Source organism: Numida meleagris, chromosome 2 (assembly GCF_002078875.1).
Source record: "Numida meleagris isolate 19003 breed g44 Domestic line chromosome 2, NumMel1.0, whole genome shotgun sequence".
Taxonomy (NCBI): domain Eukaryota; kingdom Metazoa; phylum Chordata; class Aves; order Galliformes; family Numididae; genus Numida; species Numida meleagris.
The window spans coordinates 27848526-27874190 of record NC_034410.1 but is presented as its reverse complement, the minus strand read 5'-3'; the positions used below and the strand labels follow the sequence as shown (position 1 = coordinate 27874190).

Below are 25665 nucleotides of genomic sequence, written 5' to 3'. Positions count from 1 at the left end.
AAAATTTTCCAGTTTTTTTAAGCAAGCCCACAGAGACAATGTTGAGAAAGGAAATTGTATCTGGCAAGTTAAAGCTGCCTGGATCACCGTTCTTTACTTCACTACAACATACACCCACAGAAACTTTGAACTCCACTACATCCTAAGTTCCTACTGGCTTCATTTCCAAAGATTCAAAATATTTCTAATAAAAGAAATAATTGGCCAGCTTTTTCCTCTGAGTTTTTAAAGAAATGGTGTGACCTATTGTTACCAGTTTCCAAAATTAATGGGTGAATCATAAGACATAGTTTATTTTTTGGTTTATAATTTGAAAATGTTGGCCCTTGAGTTTAGGATTTTTTGTTTTCATTATTCACAACATCATTATTATAAATGTGGGAAACCCACTGGGAAAAGAATGCTGCAGACACACATACACAGATCCCAAATCCAACCCCCACATTGTGATTTTCCTATTATTGCCTCACATCTGGAATGTGTAACTTGCAAACTCAACCATAACAAGAATTATGGTTGAGCAAGTTAAAAAGTTTGCATTTTGATGAGTAGAGGAGTAAAGTTCACCCTGATAAGAACATTTTTTTAATTCATTTCAAGCCATGCCTTTTTTTTTTTCTTTTTTTTTTCAGAAAGGAAAAAAGAAAAGAAGAAAATATGTTCTAACTTTTATCCGAAACCCAGGAATCTAAAACCCTGCTAATGAAAGTGCAAGCTCAAACATCTGGCTTGTAATCAGTACTGACTGTACTCCACATTGTCTTGCATGGATATCCAGTCCTTTTTCTTCTTCTTTTTCATCTGTACATTGCAGCTGGAACATAGTGGTTTTATTTCTTTTTTTAGTTCATAGTTCTCAGCTCTTGTTTCAGTGAATAGCATAGTAAAGGGTAAGCTGACAAAAGGGGATTGGATTGGAGGTTTCAGCTTTATCTCTCATTAGACATAACTCAGAATTTCTGTACTGATATTTGAAGGGAGTAAAATGTGAACAAAGTCAAAACAATGTACTTCACCTTTCAGTGCTGATGAAGCCTAAAATGATTATATGTTTCAGAGTAGACTGATATCGTCATACAAAATAATGTTTCATCTATCCTTGATATTATTCAGCTGAACTCAGTAAATGTACTTCATGAATGATTTTCTTCTTTCATCATTTCTAGATGGATGATTAAGAATTACTGTATTTATGAAAACCTTTGTATACCTTATATATATCTGAAATGTTGATTATCTGTAGATTCTGTGCAAATTAACAAAATGCAGTTTGTGAGTGTTGTCTAAATGTGAGTTTGCATTCCCATGAGCTGTTCAAGAGTGTATAGAAAGTGTGAATCCACAGTTGCACAGTAGTTTTTTATCTTCTTTAGTTTCTATAGCTAAGCTCTGACAGAGTTGATAAAATTAATTATAGAATGACCTGAGCCTGATTCAGCAGTCTTACAGACTTTTTAAAAAAGAATCAAGTGTATCCAATTTCCATTTCCATGGTCAAAGTAATTGATTGAAAAATTACACAAGTACTCCAAGAGATCATGACCACCAAGGTATATAAAATTATCATTCTATTTTGTATGCTGATACTGCCAGTTAGAGGCTTGAGTGTTGCCAGAGATGTACTTCATCCTACATGAGTAAAGAAATTGAAGATTTGTGGGCAGAGAGAAGTCAAGAAAAAGCTTGCTAAAGAAATGTAGAATGTCAGAATATTTTCACTATGATTCCCTAAGAAAAGTTTGTTAGGAAGTTATAGTACAGTAAACCTGGAAAGATCTAGTGCATTTCCAAATAATAGTTATTAACTGAAAAGTTTGATTTCTTAACCATAAAAATGATGATTACAATTGAGAAATACAATTGAGATAAGTAAAAAAGGTGGATCAGTATCAAGCCACAGTGAGCACTGAGGGATACAGATGCAAAACTTTATGGCTGCAGATGAATAAGTTATTACAGTTAAGATTGCCACAGCTTCAGACTAATATTTCTATTAACTGTTGATGAATTTACATGAGTTATTCTGTAAAAGAACAGAAAGATCTCTGACTACTGCAGCTATACTCATAATGTGTTACGCACACTTTTTTTCACGTGTGCACAGTGAAAACATCATTCATGGAATAGCTTCCAAACAAGAGCAGGCAATCCTGAGAGCTTAAATCCTTCCACTCCTAGAGTGATCGGATCAGAATGAGGAATGATTGAACACTGTACAAAGAACACTGTAAAGTATGAGTGAACATAAGACTAGCGTCTGCACGCTGGAATTAGCTCATCACCTGAAGTTGAAAACAGTGGCTGTACAGGATAAAGATATTCAGAGTAAACAACTCCCTTTATTCACAAACATTGTATCTTTGACAAAATAATTCAGTCTCATTAGCTACCCCCTAAAGAAATGCAATATATTCTATTAAACTGGCTGTCACTTCCTTTCAGTAGCTCAGGTTCTGGATTTTTCATGTTTTACAAATGCACTGTTATTTCTACCTAACGTAGGGTATTTTTTTTGTTTGTTTCTTTCTTTTCCATTTTAACTGTACATAGATAGCTAATGATGAAATGAGGACAGAATTGGGTGTGCATAAAACTTGCCCCAAATGGATGTCATTTCTCCCCAGGATGGTAGAAGATTGACAGCACGGCAAGCAATATGATTGGTACAAATTTGAGATAATTTGATTTCCAGGTACTGAATCTACTACTTGACATATAAACTAGTCTATTGTAACTGTAGGGAAGATGGTGAAATGAAGACATTTCCCTTTTCACTAGGTTTTCTTTTCACTACTTCCAGACAGGCTGTTGTCTGTTAAAAATCTGGTTCAAGCACTAGTTTGTCCTCGCAAAAAAGATTGCCATTAGTAATATTGGTTATGCTTACCTTCCTGCTGTGTTGCAGAAAAGGAGTCAAACTGACCATCTTCTTCCACATCCTGCAGAGGATCTGGCTTTCCCAGCTCAGTATGAACACATGATGTTAGGATGGGAACAAGAGCTTCAGCATTTCACCAGGCCATTGCTGTACTTCCCCAATAACCATGAAGTAAAAAATCCAAAAAGACTTTAGTACTTTCTGTGTATTTGACAGCTCTTTACTGATTGCAAAAATTAGCTGCTTCACAAAGCAAGCAAAAAAGTAACATATCTTTAGATTGTTTTCAATTTCACAAATCTAGATCTGATTATACAGTACCAGTATATCAATAATTTTCTATATCTAAATATACTTAGATAAAGGAATAAAGATGACACATGGTGATATTTGAATATAATTTTTTTTGCCAAAAATAAAACTGTATCTCATAAATGCAAAGAAGATATCTAAAATAATTACCTAAAACTAATGAGAATTTTTGCTTTCTGTGCTCCATTTTTGTTTTAACCTTGACAAAGCAGGAACACAGTTGTTGTTTTTTTTTTTTCCCTGGAAACTTATAGTATTAGGCTCTTTACCCATTCTTTCTAGTTGTTCTTCCATTAAATGAATTGTTAACTCTAGCATGGGCTTGTGGGCAGAGATTTTCACAAGTAGGCTAGAATAAATTTCAGTTAATGTTTCAGCATTTAGATCGATGCTTTCAATCTGGGGGATGCACAGGTATCAAAGAGGGTTCATAAGGAGGTACTATATGTATGGGAAAATTGTGTAAAATCTCTGGACAACTAGTACATGAGAAGTTGTTCATATATGTTGTTCCTGTATTATTAGTTACCATTCTTCCTCATTCATTATGTTTGGACTCTTTTTTTGATTGTAGCATTCTTGTGTTACTTTTTATCTGAAGGATTTCATATGTATAACTTGGCCAATTCCAGAGAATTTAAACCTGTTTATTTCAGAGTAGATGAGACTAAATATGTGCAACTGAACCTTAAAAATTTACCTTCTTTAAAGAGTTTGTTCTGTAGTTTGCTTAGTCAGTTGCTTAGTCTCATTAAAGGGTTGAGTAAATTTTCTGTTAAACTTCATCAAGGCTCTTCTAGATTTGTGTACCCTAAGCCTGAATTGAGATGTGGGGCCAATGTAGCCGTAGTGCTCAGAGGTTACTGATGTTGAAGTGGTATGAAGTAGTAGTACTGTGTTGCAATGCAGAAGACTGGTTCTACTAACAGAATTTTCTACCACTGTGTTATTAGTATATCTCGTAACTTTAGTACAGATGTCAAAATAATTGCAGTTTTAACTGTTTCTCCTCAATACCCATGAAAAATGTTCAGTCTCAATAGGACTTCGTGATTTCAGAAAACAAACAAAAAATAAAACTAGAAAAAGTGAATCAAGTAGATCATACACATTCCAATATTAAAAAAAAAAACTTAATTTGTTATGGCTTTTTAATCTTGTTAATTTAGAAGGTTGTTTGTGAGTTTTCTAACAGCAGTCTTCCTAACTTAGGGATTGTTCTCCAAGGATGCCTTAAAATGTCAAGAGGACCACCTATTGGAGATGGATAAAAATAAAAAATTGAAGAATATGATTTATCTCTATTAATCTTTTTCTATTTATTTTTATAGCTTTTAAAAATTCATTTATTTTTGTAGTAAAAATTTTAAGTCAGTAAGGTAATTCCAAATTACTGCAACTGAATTTTCATTATTATTCATCAGTTAGAGATGTTTAAAATTTTTCAGGGAACCTTTCCACCCTCAGGTGTACTCCCTTTGGAAGAGTTACTGGAGACTTTAAATCCAGGTCAAAAACACCATACTCAGAAAAAAAAAATACTAACTGGTCATCTTTTCCGAAGCAGTGACAGTTTTGGCTGATACTAAAATTACAGTGACACATTTGAAAGCACAAGCTCAAATCTGCCACTGGATTTTATTTGGAAATATAGCCATATGTTCAACATTCTTTGCTATTATTAAAAAAAATGGATTCCTTCAGCAAGAACGGTGTTTCCTCATTTTTGGTTCGTCTTGGTTTTGATTTTAAAATGCAAAATGGCAGTGTCATACTGAGGACAATGCAGAGCATTTGGGCTAATTTCTGTGATGAGGAAAGAGTCTGGAAATGTTTAATATAAAACTAACTTTTTAAAGCTAATTTTGCTTCCACAAAGCTTCAATAAATACTAAGCTTCATGAAGTCAATAGAACTATGATGCTATGAGTTCCTTTGGGTTTTTGATTGTAAAAGAAATCATGCTAGCTATTATTTTATTTTATCATGTCAGGATAATATGATACTCAAAATAAGGTTGTTCTTTTTCTTTGTTATCAGAGAGTTTATTGTTGGCTTACAACAGCTGTTTATATTATTAACAAAGAAGTGTATTTCTTGAACACAGGAAAAAAAAATTCAATTTGAAGGTATATATTTTATTTATTATTGCTATAAATTTAGCCAAGAGGATTGCTTTATAGAAAAGTGGATTCAGAATTTTAACTTCAAACAATAATACTATTCTGATGTTTGTTACTTAAATAATCTGTTTCTTCCTAATTTTTCATATCCATAACACAAGATCAAAAACTCCTTTCTAGTCCTAGCAGAAAAGCATAATACTAAAGCATCTTTAGACTGTTTTTTTCTACAAATGCTTTCAAATCTAAGGATTTTTTTTTTTTGCGCAGAAAAATTATATTTTAGAGGTTTTTTGAAATTAAAAAAAAATGGAATTTGTTTTGAGAATGGAATTGTTACTGTTGGCTAGTGTCTTGTGAACTGTGAGAAGTGGCGGTGAGTTAGGAGGAAGGTTGTACCCGTCTAGGGTTGAATTTATTGTTACCAAGATCACAGGGAGAGAAATCTGGGTGGAAGGCAAAGAACAAAGTTCCCTTGCTTCTTCTATGGATCTCTAAATACATCACTAGCATCTAGATAGCAGTTTTGTCGCTAAAACCTGAAGTTGGTTTCTGTAGAGTACAGTAAGGTAAGATTTTCACAATGGCAATAAAAACATCTGTTGGATCTTCAGTATAAGAAAACTGATGTCTCTAAATGTGCTAAGGCTGATTGAAGAACAGACCACATCTGTGCAGATTCACTGCAGAACACATCTGCCCAGCAGGTCCCATGAACAGTCCAACTTGATACGTCAGTTCAGGGAAGAGATGATGTGGTCGTTTACCATGACCATGAGCCCTGCAGTTAAAAAACACTCAAAAATATTTAGATTAATAAGTAAAGCTAACAGAGAAAGTTTGTTTGCATGTATGAGTGGGAAGCGCCATTTCATATTTTGTCTGCATTACCTCTTCAAATTTTAATACTGCCATTTGACTTTCAACATGCAAAATGCCTACATGGTGTTGTCAGGTGATTGCATTTGGTTGCTAGGAGACAGGTACTGCCTCTTGATTTTTTTTCCAGTTTTCTAATCACTTCAAGCCCATCCTGATTGTGAGCTGCCTCCAAAGATAGCAGCCCTGATCCCCCCACTTGACTGCCCATTGCTTTCCTCACCCATCTTTGCTCTTTCTGCCATCCGTAACTACTTTGTTGCTCTGGTACTCATCTGCTTTTTCCTTCAGCTGATGCAATTTATTAATCCAGCATACTACCGAGAACAGGCTTTTTGTTTGTTTGTGTGTTTTTATTTGTTTGTTTGTTTTAATGAGTGTAAGTCTCAGAGTTCCAGGAAATGTATTCTTAAACTACAGATAATATAGTTACCATTGTTATCACCTCTAAGTAACTTCACCTAGCTGAAACAACATATGCATTAACTTTCAACATTTTTGTAGGAAATAAATTAATTTTTTTACTTTAACACCAAGTGCCTTAATGAGTTAAGTACAAGATTTCAACTAATAATTTCTAACTAGATCAAATCCATAAAATATTGATGATAAATTCCATTTTAATGAAGTACTTATATTTTGATAATAATATCATTTGCATAAATATACATGCAATATTAAAAATCTTGTTTCATAATTATGCCTTAGTACAGCTTTTAGTATAAGTCCTCACATTTCTACAGAATACTTCCCAGTGGGGTGAATGACTGGGGTGATTCTTATTAGCAGGATAATTTACACTTTGTACTTAATTGTGCTGTTAGTGTTCTTAGTGCCATTTCCCCTGAAAATAATGTGTTTATTTTAAAATTGCACTTATTTTTAAAATATTGGCATATTGAAATTTATCATGATCTTTTCAAAGTATTGTTGACAGTATTTTTTCTATAAAAAGCATCAACTGTCTCAAGCATGACCTTAATTCTATCCGTTACCTACTTAGCCAAGTCATTTATTACTCATTTTCATCTATAAAGAAATGTAGACATTTTGGACTTAGTAAGTAGTTAAAGTGAGTACTTTATGGATTTATAAAATGTAAGTTCTTAATATTCTTAATATTACAACTGTTAAAGTCTCCTTGGAATTTTAATATTAGTGATTGGTTTGTTCTTAACTTACATCTGCAGCCTCTCGTCTTGGAGGATTTTCTTCATAGCTCCCCCAGTAGTACTGAGGCCACACATAGCAAATACATGTTTGTTGCTTATTTGTAAAGGATTTGACCTATCCTTATGCTTCCCTCTTGCAGCTTCTCCCTTATGACCTCATCATTTCACTCAGTCAAGCCTTGTAAAATGTTGTTTGTATGTGGGAAGTACTTCAATAATTTCCCTTGGTTGTTTTTTTGGTCATTGTCCTAGTTGCTATGGTAGAATTGGTTGCACGGATGTATTTTGAGATGAAAATTTTTCATGATAGTAGTGTACGGCTTTCTCAGCCGTCTCTTGGCTGTGACCTTTGACATCTTCCCTCCCCTACTTCTGAAACCATTTCCTAATAGAAGCCAGCAGATCTTGTCCATGATAGATTGTAACTCTGGGTAGCAGCTGGAGATCTCATCAGTTGTGCAGTGTGTTCTGGTGCTCATTCATTAATTCAAAATAGTGGCCATAAGCAAACTCCAACATGCACTTTTAAGTTTGAAAGTTCTGTTGTGCAGAAAACTAGGGTGGTAAATAGGCTCTTGGTAAGATCCATGTTCATAGTCAATCAGAATAGATGCTACAACTAAAATTGTCAGAAATTAGGTAATGTAACCTTTACCTGTGTACCGATAGATGTCTGTACTGCAGAAGTGTTTATCATTAGGTAATACATAGCTATATACTTACACAGAAGTATGCAGAATAGAGCTTGTTTATGGACTCAAAATCTTATGTGTATATTGTTCAGCTGTCTTGATTTTAAATTTGTACAACTTTATCTTCTAAGGAGCCATCCAGTTAAAAACTTAAAATGATACCTAATCTCCTTGTGTCCTTACCTGCATCTCTTCCATATTTTAAGTGCTTCTGTACTGATCTTTTAGGTTAAAGAAACATCAGATCTTGACAAGTAAAGTAACAGAGTGGATATTTGAGAGGCAGAGAAGTGTTCTTGTTCTTTGTCAAGACCTTTACTAGACAATAGAGGATGGTCAGGGATGTAAGGTGGCATTTTTGACCATGCTCTGACTACCATAAACATCGCTTGAAGTCATAGCAACTGGACTGATTCTAGACCAGGATTTCCCTTGAGGGTGTTGATGAGGTAGGGCAAGGCTGTATCTTGGAAAATCAGCTAAGCTACACTGTGTGAGCTGGAGCTGGTAGATAGCTCTTGCAGACCTGGAACTATAGCTTGGCTATTTCAGAGATTGGATTGAGGTGTTCAAAGAACAAAAATTAGGCTCCACACTCATAGAAATTAATTGTAAAGATCAGGGGTAAGTATCTTAGGAAAAAAAAAAACCTGGAAAATTCAGTGCAGAACAGCTATATTTCTCAATAGTGAACTCAATTATATTTTCTGATATGACCTAACATTAGTCAGTAGTTCAGTTCATCTTCTCAAGATTTCCATCTACATTTTGACAAAGTTAAGGAAAGAAACATTTCTACTTTTTCTTCTACTTTTTCTTTATGAAGTCTGTTTCTAAAGGAGACTTTTGCAGTACAAGGAAGAAAACTTTGGTTCTTTATGGTTGGTGATCATCTTGATTTATCTGAAAATTTGATGCAGATGTTTGTCATTCATGGTTCACTCGTTAAGCTGCAATAAGACCACCCCACCTGTAAATTTCCCACATGACCTGTGCATGAGGTCATAAACCTTGGGTCATGAGGTTGTCAATTGATATGTAAGCTCCCAAGATCCATCAGACACCGAAAGTGTGAAATTCTTATAAAGATTAAGTCCCAGAAAGTTTATTACTGGTTTCCAGAGAGGGCCATTGATTCATGGACTTTATATCTTCAGTTGCTCTACTGCAACTCAAGAGAAAACTGAAAGGCTACTGCACGTACAGGCACTACTGAGGCCTCGGCACTTTTCAGAATTAAGCCTTATCTGAAAAGCTGCTTGTGAGAAGGGCATTTTTTTTCTGATACTCAATTTATATGCCTCTTTTGTCTGTTGTAGTTTTATAAAACAGATAGTGGTAAGAATACTTAAAACTACTTAAAACTACGGAAGTGTGTAAGGAAAATGCAGAAATAATATAACAATGTGAAGCAAATCCCTTTTATGAGTTAACGTTTATAATATTTTTATTTATATAGTAAACTGACAATTATAGAAATAATCATTTATTTTTATCCCTAATCTGGATTAAAATGAAGGGCTTCAAAGCAATTTACAGAAAAATGAGACTGTACGTTGGAGTCCAAATATCTTTAAACAGTGGGAAAAAAAATGCTTATCTTCATAGCAGACCCACTCAGATTTTGTTTAAACATGAAATTGTGCGATCTGATTCCAGTCTTATCTGTTCACTTGATTTCTCTGCTAGAAGAAAAGAGTTGAATTAAGTGCAAACAGAATGTTGTAGCCATACTATTCATTTAGAGCTTACGAGAATTCTGTGAGAAATGTGTTTGCTATGTATTTCCCATTTTGGGTGTGTTCATCTGTTGATCTAAGAGCCAAATAGAATATTGATACCCTTGCAATTATGCTGGAAGAGTTATAGAAAAGACTGGAGTGGCTGGCAGAGAAAATGTTTGTGCTCCTTGTTTCTTTTAACTTTTTTTGTGTCTTTTTCTCTTGATATTCAGACTGACTTTACATGTCCCTTTTGCTCTGCTGGGTGAAAACAAGAGGAGAGTTAGTCCAGAATAAATATCTTTATTAAATTGTGCAAGGGCAGAAGAAAATTTATATAAATGAACATCTGTAAGTACATTACACTAACATAATATTTAGTCAGATGATCACATACTGATTGTGACTATGGCCTTTAAGAGAAACTCCACCAAACTACCTCTCAGTATATTTTGGTGCAAAATAAGCTCTCACAACTAAGTTTATTGCATTTAATGCTTATTTTATTGTGCTGAAGTAATGACATTGGATTAATTGATGGAATACATGGATAAATACTAACTTGTTTAGTATTGTTCAGTAACTTATACAAATGCTGTTGAAACTCTACAGTGAGCAAAATAAAAGAAAGATCTCTAAATCCCTGTGATCTTGTTTGAACACAACACTTAAACATACATTTAATCACTTCTCTGTATGTAACACGTCCCCGGTTAACAAGACACTCAAGACAAAACTGCCCCACCTGACTTTCTTTTAAAAGTGACAATGCCAGGATTTAGGACATTCATCTAAAGCTATGCTTTACCAGCAGATACATGTATAAACTAGAACAAGAAAACTCTGAATACAGATGTCCAAAAACGCTGAAATGAAGCAGGCTGGAAAAGGATGTGAAAATCCGTATATTGCCTACCAACTGCATTATTCCAGAGTGGAGTGGTGCAACCCAAGGAAATTTATAGTGACATCTCCATATAATGTTTCCTGTGCCCCTGGGAAGGTCTCCTTCTCTCCACCACCTCAAAAGCTTGGCTTTGGCTATGCTCATTCATCCTGTCACTCCACAGCCTAGTCAGCCATATTTAAACAAAATGTGCTGTATACTGTCGTGATAAATGGCAGACAAATCAGCCAAGCACCCATACCATGTGTCGATGAAAATGCTTGCATCTCTGCGGAATCAGGGTCAAGAAGATGCGTAAAGTGCATTGTTAAAGCTATTGTTGAAATATGATCTATGCTGGGGAGGTGTAGTATATTTTTAGTTTCAAACTCTTCTCTAATATTCCAGAATTGTGACAAAATGAAACAGCAATCAACAACTATGGATATTAGTAGCTGAAGAAATCTAACATGTTTCATACCTGTGAAACATTTTTAATAAGCCTAGAGAAAGAGTAAGTATAGATAAACACTTTTGTAGTTTTCTCTAAGACTCCTAATAGATGTGAATTGGAATTTAGCAGTTAGACCTGCAGCCTCATTCTCCTGCACCTGGAATGCCTGCAGAACAGAATCAATGCTCAGACACTTACCTGGAAAGATGATGACATTTTAAATGTAAATACACATAAATGCAGAATAATCTATAAAGGTATAATTCATAAGTATATGATAGGCGCAGTTTACTCTGCCATAAATATTATAATGTATGACATCAAATTGCAGTGAAGAGAACTATTTTTGAAAGTAAAGATACGTGTTGAATGAATGAACTCTTGCATCCGGTTATAATAATGTTGTGTGTTGCTCCTGCACTATTTTAAAATTTTTTCAGTGGATTGTTAGAATTTTTACAGCATCAGGATATGCCTTGCAACTAGCAGTAAGTTTGCTTTCTTAACAGCAGTTTAGTTCCATGGTCACGCAAAAGCCATTCTCACCTTATCCTGTCTTAAAATAAGCTTTGTATGTGGAAATTGTACAGTTTTGAAATAAATTAATGCAAATTGAGAACTTAGAGTTGTTAAACAACTTCTTGCACCTGTGAAATGCCTTCCCAAAGTTGTATTTACAGATTGAACCGTGCCGTATATTAGATGAAGGGGAGATTTGGACATGCTTGATGCAGTTGTAGATTAATGTATCATTCAATGTGTGACTGACTACAGGTTAGTCATGGCCATTAATTTTCCTTCAAAATTTCATCTTTTGATACAGGAAATATATTTTAGATTTTTTTTGTATCTAGTAGCATTTAGCCCTTACAGGTTAAGGTTTTTGGGGCTTTGTTTTGTTTTGCTTCTCTCTTTAGCTTTCTACATGGCTTGCTACATAATTTGTGCTATAAAAGGCAAGACTTCTGTTACACCTACCAGTTTCTCTTCTGAGTAGGTAGCATTGTAAATTATTAAGTACAACTACGGACAGTGTCATGATAACTTTTAATGTGATGGTGAAGTGAGAGCATTGATCCTATGTAATTTGAGTCAGAAAAATATGAACAGGTAAACTATTTGTAACTCCTTACAGCTGAATAGGAACGTAAGTAATATTAGTAACAGAAAAAAGGCCATCTGGTCCAGCTTGCTTGAGTTTGTTTGATTGGTTGATTATAATCTCAACCACCTGCTTTTCCTCTGAGCTCTACTTCACCAGTCCTATCCTATTCCAGTAACAAATGTATCTGTCTTTTGTACACCTTTATAAATCTTTCCTTATAAGTTTGGTTATTCAGACCTTATGTGGTCTTATGGCACAGGAGGTCCCAAGTCTCAGAAGAGGCGGGGGCTTCTAGATCTCACATACTCAAAAATGCATGGAAATAAATGCTCCTGATTTAAAAGTTTGTAGTCTACATTCAGAACAAGTATACAGATGATTATAAGAGTGTTGAGGTTAAAACTAGAACATCTGTGTGGTAATGTGGTTGCCTTGACCAATTACAAAATGAAAGTGTTTATTTTACTTCTACCCTGAAAAGCAGGTATATGTATAATGTTATGGCATGTACCAGTGTCCTACTAAGACATTTATTATTCTTTTTCTCATTTTTTTTTTCTGGGTAGTACTATGTTTCTTGTAATTTTCCTTGGGAATAAGGAAAGCATTTTGTACCCGTAAACGTCAGCTCTTTTTGCCAGAACCAGAGAGAAGTAAACATTGGCTCCATGAAGCAATATTTTCATTCTATAAAAGAAGGCACAGAGATATGTACTGTTCCATCCCTGTCTTTTAATTCTCTTTTCATTTTATTGAATATATTACTTCTCAAAGGCAGTGGTTAAGTAATTAGGAATATGATTTAAATGAGATCAATACAACTTAAATAACCATTTAAACAATAACTTGCTCAGTTTCTTCAAAATAATACTTACATACATATCTTTCCAGTTCTTTGTAAGTACATGTGAATCTACTGTCCTGATGTGTTTCAGCAGCAGTTGAAATATATCTATAGAATTTGCTTGTGCTCATACCTTGGCTTTCTAAATATTTATTTATTTATTGCTAGGGGTAAAATAATGAGTGTTTTTGTACTATAACCACTAGCTATAGCCTAGATTTTGTATTACTGGCACCAGGTGCTATAAATTATACCACTTTGATTGTCTGGGACTTGATTCCCTTGTGTTACCTTTTAGCAATTCCTCCAGAGTTTTGGCAAAGGATATTCTTAGCCTGGACTGATACAGTTGGGCTGTGTCTCTCTCTGGCCTCCGTTCAGCAGTTGCTGAGTGCCTCTTGGCTGAGCAGCCGAAACCAAGACTTCATCCATTGCTGGGGCCTTCCACCTAGAAATGTTAGTTAGTTTTGGGATGAATACGGGGTAGTCATTTAACTTATAAGCTTTGAGAGCTCCCATGCTGGGTATAGAGATAATGAGTACTGGTGTGCATATAAAATATCGTATGAAATTATACATAAAAACTTGCTGTTTGATATGTCTTAATGCACTGTAAAAATTTGTACTTACAAGTATGTTTTCTATAAAAAAATCAACACTTTGCAGATAAAGAGAGATTTTCTGTTTCCCTCTCCTCCACCTCCAGCTCTGGGAGGAGATTGGCTGTGGACTAGCAGGATTTTTTTGGTAGACTAGAGTTACATTTGGCACAATCTGCCTAAAGAGGCCAACAGCATGCTCTCATTTTGGGTAAGTAAGTTTGGCTAGCAATGGATTTTAACCAGAGATCTCCAAGATGGAAAAAAAAAAAAAGAAAAAAAAATCCTTCTATTTTTATATTTAAAATAAAATACCCTGCACTTGCCAGATAATAATGACACTTTATAAAATAGAGGAGACTATTTTTCTTAGGCAGATCTGTTTCCTATATACAATTTTAGTGGTCGAGGTAAGTCTGCAGTCTTGTGTCTTGCACTTCATAGCTTTAATGCTTATTTTTGTGTTTTTGGAAAGTATGAAGTACAATAGATGAATAGTGCATTGAGCTTCCAGCCTCAGCTTGTTTTTATAGTGTAAAGCAAATGGGTAAAGGATAAAAATTAATTAATTACAGTGAAATATATTACTATGTCAGTTAAAAATCATTTCCGTCTCTGAAATCCTCTCCTTTCTGTTAGCTCAGCTACAAATTATCCAGACATTAGATGTAGGTCTTTAAAGTCAGAAAATGTAACAACAGCCAGGAGATGTGGCTGCAAAAACCAGTGAGCATGTAGATGGAGTGTTTTTACAGGTCAAGTGCTATACCTGTCCTTTAACAAATCAGTCTGAATTAGCAGTTTTGGAGCCTGTTGGTATTCCTGTTCCCCAGTACCTCCAGATTCATCTGTTGGCTGCTGTTGTTTGCAGCCCTCATCTTAAACTCCTAGGCCTGGAATCTGTGTCTGCAGGGAGTGCTAAAGCAGGTTTGACTCCACAATTACCACTACCAAAACTTAAAGCAAACATTGGAATAGGTGCTACAGTAGAAGCTCCTCTGCGTATGCTTTTACCAGTCTTCACCTAGTAATTATTTATTCTACTTCCTCTTTCCCCAAAATATTTATATAAATATCACCTCTGACTCATGGTTAAGGAATAAAACACGGTATCATTAGCAATGGACAACCAAGTAAAAGGCCTTACTGTGGAGCAATTTATGCCTTTTTGCTCAACGTGTCTAATTAAACTGCTGTAGCCCCAGGGATGGCTTCAACATAAAGATGAGCTTGAATTTGTGTAGGGTTAACTTAGGTATGTCTTTGTTCTGTGCTGAAGGGATGGAGCAGGGTGTAGTGGGAGAGAAAACGTTGAAGATTGCATTCTGGTGTTAGAGGTGTCCTCTAGATAGTTCTTGCTGATGGATCTGGAGCTGGGCTGTACCAGATGGATCCTGGCTTGGATCTGTATTAAAGAAAGCGTACTGGACTCTCTTTCACTTTTAAATTGTCGCTGTGTGCTTTGACAAGTTGCCTGTGATTTGGTCTCTTTACCTTATCTGGCTGTATGGCTTCCATGTCCTTCTTGTTCAAGTGATAAATGGAGAAGGATGTTAAAGTTTCAGCCTACTTAATAGTGCCCAGAGCCAGTCTGTTCTGTGACAGTTGGAACAGTAGGTAGCTATTTGATGCACGCAGAATATCTATGGTCAGCTGTGTTTTTTTAGGAATGGGAGTATAAGGTAAACACCAGTGAGAATGCACATTTCTTTTTGTATATGTCACATACACTGAAAATAAGCAATGAGTCTGTGACTGCTAAATAAGCTTACAGTATCTGTTACTCCAAGCGTATATTAGCTCATTATATTTCTGAGATAAAGAATGTGAGACATTTATAAAACAAGCATATAAATAAATATGACTGGCCTAGATGCTAGAACTTGATTTCAAGGTGTTAACAGTCCTTCATTTTGAACTGCATAATATATAATGAACCTGTTTCAAAATCTGGTAAAGATAATGGACATTTTTTAACTGAATTTAGTAAGTTTTGGATCAGATCTGTACAGAACACAGAACACATCTGCATTGCCTAAAATGTCTGTCTCGGTTTTTCTGTAGTTTGTAAGTCCACAAGCTGGTGGGACTGAATTTGTGCATACTCTTCTTCTTTTTTTTCTTTATACATATATATTTTGTTGCTCTAGAATACTTAAAAAGTTGATTTAAGGGGTATGGTGCATCCTGAATATCCCCCAGGCTTCCCTGATATTCTCAGTAAATTTTAATGGATTCCTTTGCAAGTCTAATCTGCATTTCCAAGTATCTATCAGTCAGGAACTTAGTTAATAAATCAATTAAAACCCTGCAGGAGAATACTCTGTAGAACTAATTCTACTTTTACACCTGAATAACTGCACTGCATTATCAGTGTTAAGTCTTACTGTTTCTGATTTTGGAAAAATGAAGAACCAAATAAATGAGTGCAGGAATCCAGCCTACAAAGCTGAAGTTGAATGAAGGGCTCATGGATATTTCTTTTTCAAAAATGTGTTTTTGTCTCTGAGTTGGACAACTTTAATTTCTTCCCTGTTCATTTTTGTTTTCTTTCTTTTTTTTTCTTTTCTATATTTCCCTAGCATTTTTTGAATGTATTGTTCTGAGGGACAAAAAGTAAGATTAATGTGGCTAAATTAATATCAGTTATTGTTTTCTTCCTTATATCCTGCAGCTTTGTTTTTCTGTAGCATATGTGAGTTTAGAGTTTTGAATATTGTGGGAAAAGGTTTCACTGGCATCCATTCTTGCCATTAAAGTGCTTCCCATCTGAATATTGCCTGCCAAAGTATGTGGTATCCTGTGGAGCAAGAGGATGAGGACATAGATTGCAATGAAGCTGAACAGTTTGCACTTCCTAACAGTGACACCAGACATCAATCTTGTGTAGAGACAGCCCAGAAAGCAGGAGAATAAGAACTCTCTCTCTCTCTCTCTCTCTCTCTCTCTCTTAAAAAAAAAAAAAAAAAAAAAAAAGAGAATTATCCGAGGTTTTTTTCCCCATTTCATTCCAGCAGTTTTCTTCTAAGATCCTCCAAGATGAATATGTTTGCAAATCATATAAGCTGACATTTCAGTGGCAGAGAGGCTTTTAGAAAAAAAATATTATAAAAATATATAAGGAATTTGAGAAGTAAAATATGTATCTATAGGCTCTCTAAAATAACTTTTTTTTTGTTTAGAGTTAACTTAGTTCCAGTTCTTTTTATCATCAAGCTAAAGAATAAAAAGTGCTGATTTGGTCACAGCTAATGTGTTTCACACATTGATACCACAGTTTGACATCAGTATTCAGCAACAGCAAGTTATATTATACAGGCTGACAAATACTCAGAACTAAGGATTGCCAGCGCTGCAGTCAGCCATATTTGGAAAGGCTGGACTCAAGTCTGCAGTTTCTATAAATTGACATAGCTCTATAGAAGTCATTGTGTACCAGCTGCTGAGGATCTTCTCCTTTACACAGGAATTTGTTGCAGGTTTTAATTTTAATATATAAATCTAGTTCAACAATGATTTGTGGTTGGGCGAGGACCATATGCTCCTCTTCGTAGTAAAAAAAAAAAAAAAAAAGGTGTGGAAAGGGCTAAGTGCTGCAAAAACTTGCTACAGCGATGAGCTGCAAAAGTTAGTATATATGGTATCACTCACTCAGAAGGTTGTGAGAGTGTCAGGTAGGACAGTGTTGCTATAACCAGTAGGAACTCCCACAGAAGAAAGGGTAACCAAAGGACTTGGGCCAAATTGTTCATGTATGCTGGGAAATGTGACATGGCTTGGGACTGGGCTCACAAACTGGATTTGATGCTACAGTGTAGTTATCTTCTAAGATACTGTGACACTGAATATTTATGAATTTATTTATTTGGTAATAATCAGAGCTGTTTTCAGATTATTAAATGTAAAGAATCTATCATTAAAGCCAGGACACACAGAAAATGGTCCCACTTCTTACAACCATGAAAGGGACACACAGTCGTGTAACAGCTGCTGCCATCATGATTCCTCACAGTCCAAACATACAGTTCTTTGCAACAGAGATCACTCAGAACTCAGGTAAATAAAACTGACCAGCTGCAAAGCTGCACCAAGCAGCTAAAGAACTGGCTCAGGGAAGGTGTGGGAAACAGGTTGCTCAGGCAAGTTGGTATGAAAGAATTTGTGTGAGACACAGCAGTGTACTAAAAAAATTAAGAGTGAAGTCAGAGACTGAGTCAGTGTGAATTAATTTCTGAATCCTTACTTAGTAATTATTTGTGTTTTTTCATGGTATGTGTGGAGAGAGACCGTTCAATTCTCAGGAACTGTATGAAGAACTTCTTACAGGCTGTGGCTTAGGACTGACCTGCTGTAATGAGTTTGGGGTTGTATTTGCATTGATATAACTGTGTTGCAGGAAGTGTGACTCGCGCAGCTTAGCTTCTGAGGGAACTACTCAGTTCCCTCAGAAATAAACAGGAAGTCTTGAGGAGCACTGGGGCTTTTTCTAGTCTTTCCATTGATGTCCTATGCTTATGAAAAAACACAGGGCATCTATTGGTTGAGTGGGCCATTGTTTTTGGCCTGGCCAAGCTCTGCTTTTCTAACCATGTTATATCTTAAATACTTTACAGATTCAGAAGTGTATGACAGTATAATTTAGTCCTCTCAGATTTTTTCAGTGAGGGGATATGATCTAGCCCATTGTTTGTTCTGGGTAGCATATGTAATACTTTGGCTTGTCCTGGGTCTTCCCACGTTTCCCTAGACCATTCTGCATCTTAAGTTTTGCAGATCTTATTGTGGATTTTCATGTGGGAGCAGTTTTGTGTTTTCAATTGGTATGGCAGCAGATCAAACAGGAGATTTTGGCGTGTACGCAGATTCTGGAGGCAGGTTTTATAGAAGGTCGCTCCAATTTTTGGCATGTAAGGCATGGGAGCATATACCATGTATTACTTGATTATAAGTTAGCCCACTCACTAAATAGTTTGCTGACCACACAGAGTAATTCAAGAAGAGAGTTGAAAAACAGATAATACTAAACAAAACACAGAAAAAGCACATCTTGCATCATGGAAGAATCAGTGCATAGTGATATTTCCTAGCAAAGTTGCTGGATTACAACTAAGTATGCTTCAGAATTTCACTTTGGAGCGTTATTTTCTGTTTGAGACTGCTGGTGTGAGATGAAACATTGTCTGTGCTGTAATTACCTGAGTCCTGCAACATTTAATTGTAAAATGACCAAAGAAGAATAGATTGAGGCTGAAGGGATGCTTCTGACTTGTTCTGCTTAACCTCCTGAAACAGACTCTGGGAACAAAGGCTGAAGTAGTCTGGTTCTCCTAACCAGCAGTGGAACTCCTATTTTCTAATTGCTGAGAATTGATCTCATCAGATATATGTGCATAGGGGGTGCTTTCGAATAAAAATGTTCAGAAGAGGGAAGTTCAGAAAACTTTTTAAGCAATACAGTAAATCATTTCTAATTCATGACTCGATCTCAGTTCTACTTATAGTCTTTTGACTATAGATGTTACTGTCCCAAGAATACAAATATTACTATTACTCACTGTAGCCAAGGCCACGATGTCTTGTTAAGATGACTTATTAAAAAAAAAAAAAACAATAAGAAAGATATATACATTTCCCTGTATGCAGGCTTCTCTGTGTGTGGCATGTGATATAGTCTTCCAGATATGTCCTTGGATCTAATCTTGTTCTCGTTAAACCCATACAGCCCTATGCTTACATTAATGTAGCTGAGGGAAGAATTTGTTCCTATAAAAATTAAATTCACAGTATGACGGAATTAGAGACTTTTGGCATACAACCTATCTCACAACACTTACTGAACATTTAAATGAAAAGCATAAAGCAAAGTTGGATCAGAAGAGTAAGGAAAGAGGGACCACACCACAGCAGATGTAATAGGAGTCAGGCGTGGGTCATATGTACTTTTGACATAGAGGTGATGATTAATCTGTGTAGAAAGATTTCTTTCTTCATGGTTTAGTGGGCATAGTGGTAATAGGTCAGTAATTGGACTAGATGAACTTAGTGATCTTTTCTAGCCTTTATGATTCTATGTGAGATATAATGGATTCTAAGGTGACTTCTCAATTTTAATAAAGGCATCCACAGTGTCCCAAGGCACAGGCTTTTTTTCCAACTTTTATTTAAAAAAAAAAACAAAACAGTAATTGTCCCTTCCAGCAATAAAGTTATGAATTTCTGTCTCAGTGGTTGTTCATCCAATATAGATTTCAGGTGGGAAGGATAACCTTTGAAAAAGGCTCTGCATGAGAACAGATCTGTCCAAAGATTTCAGAAGCATGTGTGGAGAAAATCAATTAGAGCAGAGTGGGAAGGTGGTGAGTAATCAAACAGTTGTGATTTTGTAAATAAGCGGAGCTCGTGGTTTATTGGAGAAATTAAGCAACATGCATTCCTCTCTGTTTCACCTCTGTAAGGAGAATAAAGTGCATATAGAAGGAATGACTGGAAGATTTACCTTTCAGGCTACTTTCATCAACTATCCTAGAGCTTCTACTAATTCTGACAGGAGAAAAGTAGTTTCGTGGCATGATCACTTTTCATTTGCCATGCTGGGGTCAGGAGAGACCACACTGTTGGTGAGAATTTCTTGTCATGTGTCTGGCTTTGTGAAGTTCATGGTAATCTGGTAATCTGTAGCAGCAGGCCATGTAATGTTCCTGTTTTCTAAGTATATAACTAGTTCAGTTAATCACTATACAAGGAATGTGTCTAATCTTGTAAGATGGCAAGTGTAGTCAAACTGAAGGTTTTCTTCAACTAGATGCTAAGAAGAAACTTTCACTTGTTCTCTTAGCTACAGTCAGTGTTGACGGAAAGAGAACAAAAACTTTACATGACTCAGCATATGGATATGGACATATTTCTAAATCATCTTGGTTGGGTTTTTTGTGAGTTTTTCTTAGATTCAGAAATCCAAGTGCAGTAAAGCTGCATGAAAAGAAATTGTCCCCTTTTAATTAAAAGATCTATCTGAACTTTTAAACTAACTGAAGATCCATCAAATCTTTATCATCTAATAGATCTTGAGGATTGTGAAAAATTGTTGGTTTAAATGACACAGCTTCTTGAAATTACTAGAGATTATTTGGCAAATATATTTTCTCCAGTTCTTAATCAAAATGTGATGGGATGTGGAAATCACTGAAACAAACAAAAAAGTCTCATTTTGAAGTTCCCATGTGCTGTGTTCTCAAAGAGAAATCATATGTGTACAGTGACCAGTTTCTACCACCACAAGGGAATACTTCAGCAATGAAATATGGACCTGTTGTTGGATCTATCTTTTGGCCTCCAAAAGGATTTCATTAACTGGGGGGAGGGAAAGTATCTAAAGTATCTCACATTTATATTGTTCTGGTATGTAAAACTGAATGTTTATATTTTGATTAAGAAGAGGTGGTAGGGAAATAGGGGATGGGGGAAAAGATAATATATTATTTTTGGCTTTTCCAGAAGAAAGAGAGATTAAAGTATTTCCATTTTATGTACTTGTGATGAAACTTACCCCTAGCAGGGTAAGGGCCTCCTTTGCCAATGTGAATTTCCTTGTCTTCCTTTTAATGAGTGGAGATCGGATACCCTATTTGGACACAGGGAAGACAAGAACAACTACATCTTGCTACTGAAGTTAATTGTTGTTTAATACATCACCTTTATAATTGTACAGGATCAATGAATATTTTCACAAGTCACCTAGTATAAATCCTGAAATATTCAGCATGTAATTCCATGAGAGAATGAGTGGTGCCATCTAGATAGGTAAGGAAGGAAAGAAAATTGGTGCTATGCGTTGTGGATGATGGGTGGGTTATCATCTGGTACTCAGTTTTCACTCTAGCTTGTCAAGTCTACATGAAGTTGTCTCAGACTCAGACTTGCAACTGCTAAATTAATTGGCCTCAGAGCAGGGGAGAGATTTGGATCCTAATCATAATCCTAAAGAAAAATGAAGATTTGCCTTTTTTTTTTTTTTTTACCATGAATCCAATATATTAATTCTATTGATAAAGGAAAGAAAATTAGAGATTGGGTGAACTGAAACAGAGAGAAATAGGCTCTGGTGGGACTTAAATGTAGCTTTGCAGCACTGATAAAGCATTGGTTGTCAAGATGCTGGAGCCAGGCTTTTTGCAGAAGTGCATGATGGAAGGACAAGAGTTGGTGGATTTAAAAAGAGATTCTGACTGGATATAAGGAAATACTTTTCCACCACGAGGACATTCAGGCCTCATGGAATGAGTGATGGTGAGTTTACATAGTTTCTGTCTTTGGAGGTTTCCAAGGCTTAGCTGACCCTCAGAAACCTGGTAGTTGTTTCTGGTGTGAGCAGGTTAGACTAGACATCTCCTCTTGTCCTTTCCAACCTGAATTATCCTGTGATTCTATGATGTTCACTCTCCTCAATCAAAACGAGTGATTTTGTGCCTGTAAGTATTTCAATTAGGTAATTTTTACATTTTCTGTAACAATCACATTTGACTTAGAAAGTATCATCAAAAATTTCTTTAGAGCATTAAGTTCTTTTTTAGGGCGGGAAGTTCTTTTGCCTATTTTTTTTTTCTGTGGCTTCACTGGTGAGTTTGAACTGGAGAGATCTACAAAACGTGATAATACTTCATTTTTCCTTAAACAACAACAACAACAACAAAAAACAACTGTATCTCGCTCTTATTTTTGGTCATTATATACTAATAAATATTAGAAAGTATAGTGAGATGGTCTTTAATGATTTCATTCTCATTCAAATGACGATTTTTCATTTTGCTTCAAGTAATCATCGTTACATATGATAGAAAAAAATGAAACCACAGCTCTTTTATAGGCACGTACTTTGCTGTTTGGGGTAGTTAATGAGCAATCAGCTGTATTCTTTAATGAGTGCTTGATCTGTTTCTTACATTTGTGAGATGTGTTTTAGCTGTAACGGCGGTAATATTTTTAGTGTGCTAATGGTTACAGTCTGAGTTTTGGGGTGATCCATTTCACACTTATTCCTGACATTATTCTTCTGTTTCAAATAAAAGCAATGGATAATCTGTTTCTTCACGTTAATGCTGGGGACAGAAATTATTTCTGACCATCAACTCTGTTATGTCAAGGAATTTAACACAGATGGTGACATTGATGTCAGTAAGAAGAGGGTTTAGGAGGAAGATTTAATTCACTTAACTGTAGCAGAAAAAGTCCAAAATAGCTTTAGCACTTAAATTACTTTTGACATAATTTTTGTTTATGTCCCTAATATTCCTGTGGTATTATTTTGAGTGATAGATCATTTGCAGATCTGAAAGATTAACATTTTACCGATATTCAGTTACCTTGTTTTATACCGTTGTTAGTGTAAGAGGCAGTTTAACTGAAAAATGAATGCTAATAAAATGTCTTTTTAGTAATTCGTTTTGAAAGCCATTTGACCTTAACTAGAATGAAAGTAGACTGTAAAAATCATCATAGATTCTCTTCCTTGAACTTTTCACAATGCAGAAAAATGACTGAGGGAAAGAAGCAAGATCCAGTTACTGTACCCTGTTTGTACAGCTGTACTTCATTGAGTGGAGGCTTGTGTTACACACAGTTTGTGATAGGAAGTAAATGCTTTTAAAACAACTAAGGAGACAGGTCTTTAACCTCCACCTTTTCAGATGCTTTGTTCACTCATTTAGCTTCTGTTGAGGCCTTGGGAAACATTTTAAATACAAATTATTATTGAGTACTGAAGCTCACCTGAATAATTCATCTCCTAGTGAGCTCATTAGGCAGGAGTAAGTCAAGAAGGTTTGTTAGCGTTATTTCTGTGGTTGTTTTTTTTTTTTTTTAAGAGAGATCTCTAATTCTTGATGCAATGAACATTTGCTGCTTCAGCAATAAATGCCGTTGAAGAAGGAAGAATTCTAAGGTTGGGTGTTAAGTAAGTTTTATGATAACTGAACCTACAGTTTGAATTCAGCAGTGGTAAGGATTTTCAGTGACTTAGAGGATACACAGAAATGATGTTGTCATGCAGTATTTCAAAAATCCATCAAAATTCATTACATTTTAAAATCTCATCGTCTAATAACATACGGGTCTGTTACTTCCTGTTTCAGGACTGTCTAGTCCCCTGAAATGGGAAAGGCATCTTAAGATTCATTAAGGGGATTTTTTTGCCATTACTTCACATTGCAAACGCATATTAATCAACAGGCCTGAAGTACTGAATGAAAGCTTGACACTAGATAATTTCAAGCCTTTAAATACACATTATAAGATCATTCTGTGAGTAGCATTATAATAACTGCCAACAGCACTTCTCTAATTGCTCTGGTGAAACAAGTCAGTGGTGATTGTACCACACAGTGAGTGGACAGCTAGTTAATTTGTAATTTCTGTAATCTGCTGAGGCTTTGTGTATGCTTCATCCCTTGGGACGTATGTGACCTTGAATTAGTTTTTGTGCTAAATAGGCATTATTTGATCCACGTTAGCCACCCACTTTCTCATTTTGTTGTGATTAAGGTCTTCCTCATTGTTTGTATCTTTATATCTGATGGCCATGAATGTTTCTGGCTTTCTTTTCTGTTTGATAACCTCCCACTTAAGACTGTTCACATATCAATATCACTGTGAAGAGAGCATCCAAATTTGCACTTAATGAGAAAATGTTTTGAAATACAAACAGGATTTTGAGATATTCTTCTTCACTGTAGTACAACAGAGCTGTCACGCTTTCCAAAAAAATACTGAGACAGGTTTTGCCCTTATTCCAGCAAATTTTATGAACTGTAACACAAGAGAACAACTGCTGTCTTCTGACTGATTCCAGAATTTCCAACACTTACCAGCAAGAAGCCATTTCTTTTTCCATTTGGGTAAAAAGAGTGGGCAGGCAGTGGTGTTTTGTGGTCTGTGGTACAAGTGGATTTACGTGCTCCAGAAAAGCATAAGAATAACAGCAGATGCTGGTTAAGTTGTTTAAATATGAAGCATAAGACTTCTGGAACATTTTGTCACTCCTTCTGGTGTTGAATTATAACTTCAGCAAACAATGAAAGCTTTAAGACACCGTCAGTCCTTGTCTCTGTTAACCCATTGAGCTCCTAATGAATCTCATGTTATCAGGAGACTGAGTTCAAGCTTTCTGACTGTTTAGCTCTCTTCTGACATCTCCTTCTGCTCCTCCAGTGATGACTTTAGTTCCTGCTACAGTCTCACCCTCATAGGCATAAAAGTTACACTGACTTGTATCTTCTTATTGACATTTAACCCAGCCTACTGAAACTCAGCTCTGGACATTTGTTTTTATTTCCTGCTTTGCTATATTACACTACGTTACAATAGCAAAGTGTAAATTGGAGGATTAATAGTATTTAGCTGAAGAAAAAAGGCCATGGGAAACAAGTGTTACTTTATTCTCTGGTACACGCGTCATTAGAAATTATGTGTTTTGCAGAGGTTAATATACTGTGGGCAGCGCACCAGGTACATCATAGTTCTGAAGATTACAACTTGTTCACAGCCCTGAGACAATCCTTTCTGCAGAGATACACCTCCTGGGTAAGTTGCACAAGATTTGACAAACAGTATCAATATGATTTAGTAGAAGTGAAAATACAGTGTTTATTTCTTTTCAAAGAAAAACATTAATTACTTAAGATATTTAACTCTGAAAAGCAGGGGAGATGAAACTGAACAATCTGAAAGTCATAAGCTTTAAAAGTACATTCATCAATGCTTTTAGAGCAAACTTGAAAAGAGATACTGTAGTTAAGTTTAAGAAGGCTAATTCTTTTTTAATATATTCATAATTTCCCAAATAAAAGAGGATAATTTTTTATTTATTCATGCATAAGTACAGGAAAAGTTCAGAGTATAATATAACAACTCTAAAATTTGTCTGTGTAGCTGAGAGGAGCAGAGAAAGAAGTAAAGATTACTTTGGACATGCAAGCAGATTTATTTGTCTCTGCTTGTATCATATGT

General features: G+C 35.5%; 1 protein-coding gene across 1 annotated transcript in view; it reads left to right on the top strand.

The window, feature by feature from the left end:
• AGMO (alkylglycerol monooxygenase) overlaps positions 1 to 25665 on the top strand; it is a 191066-nt gene that overhangs the window by 52527 nt on the left and 112874 nt on the right. Inside the window, 1 exon segment of the mRNA XM_021388532.1 lies at positions 25136 to 25239. Within this exon segment, the coding sequence (XP_021244207.1) occupies positions 25136 to 25239 (104 nt within the window).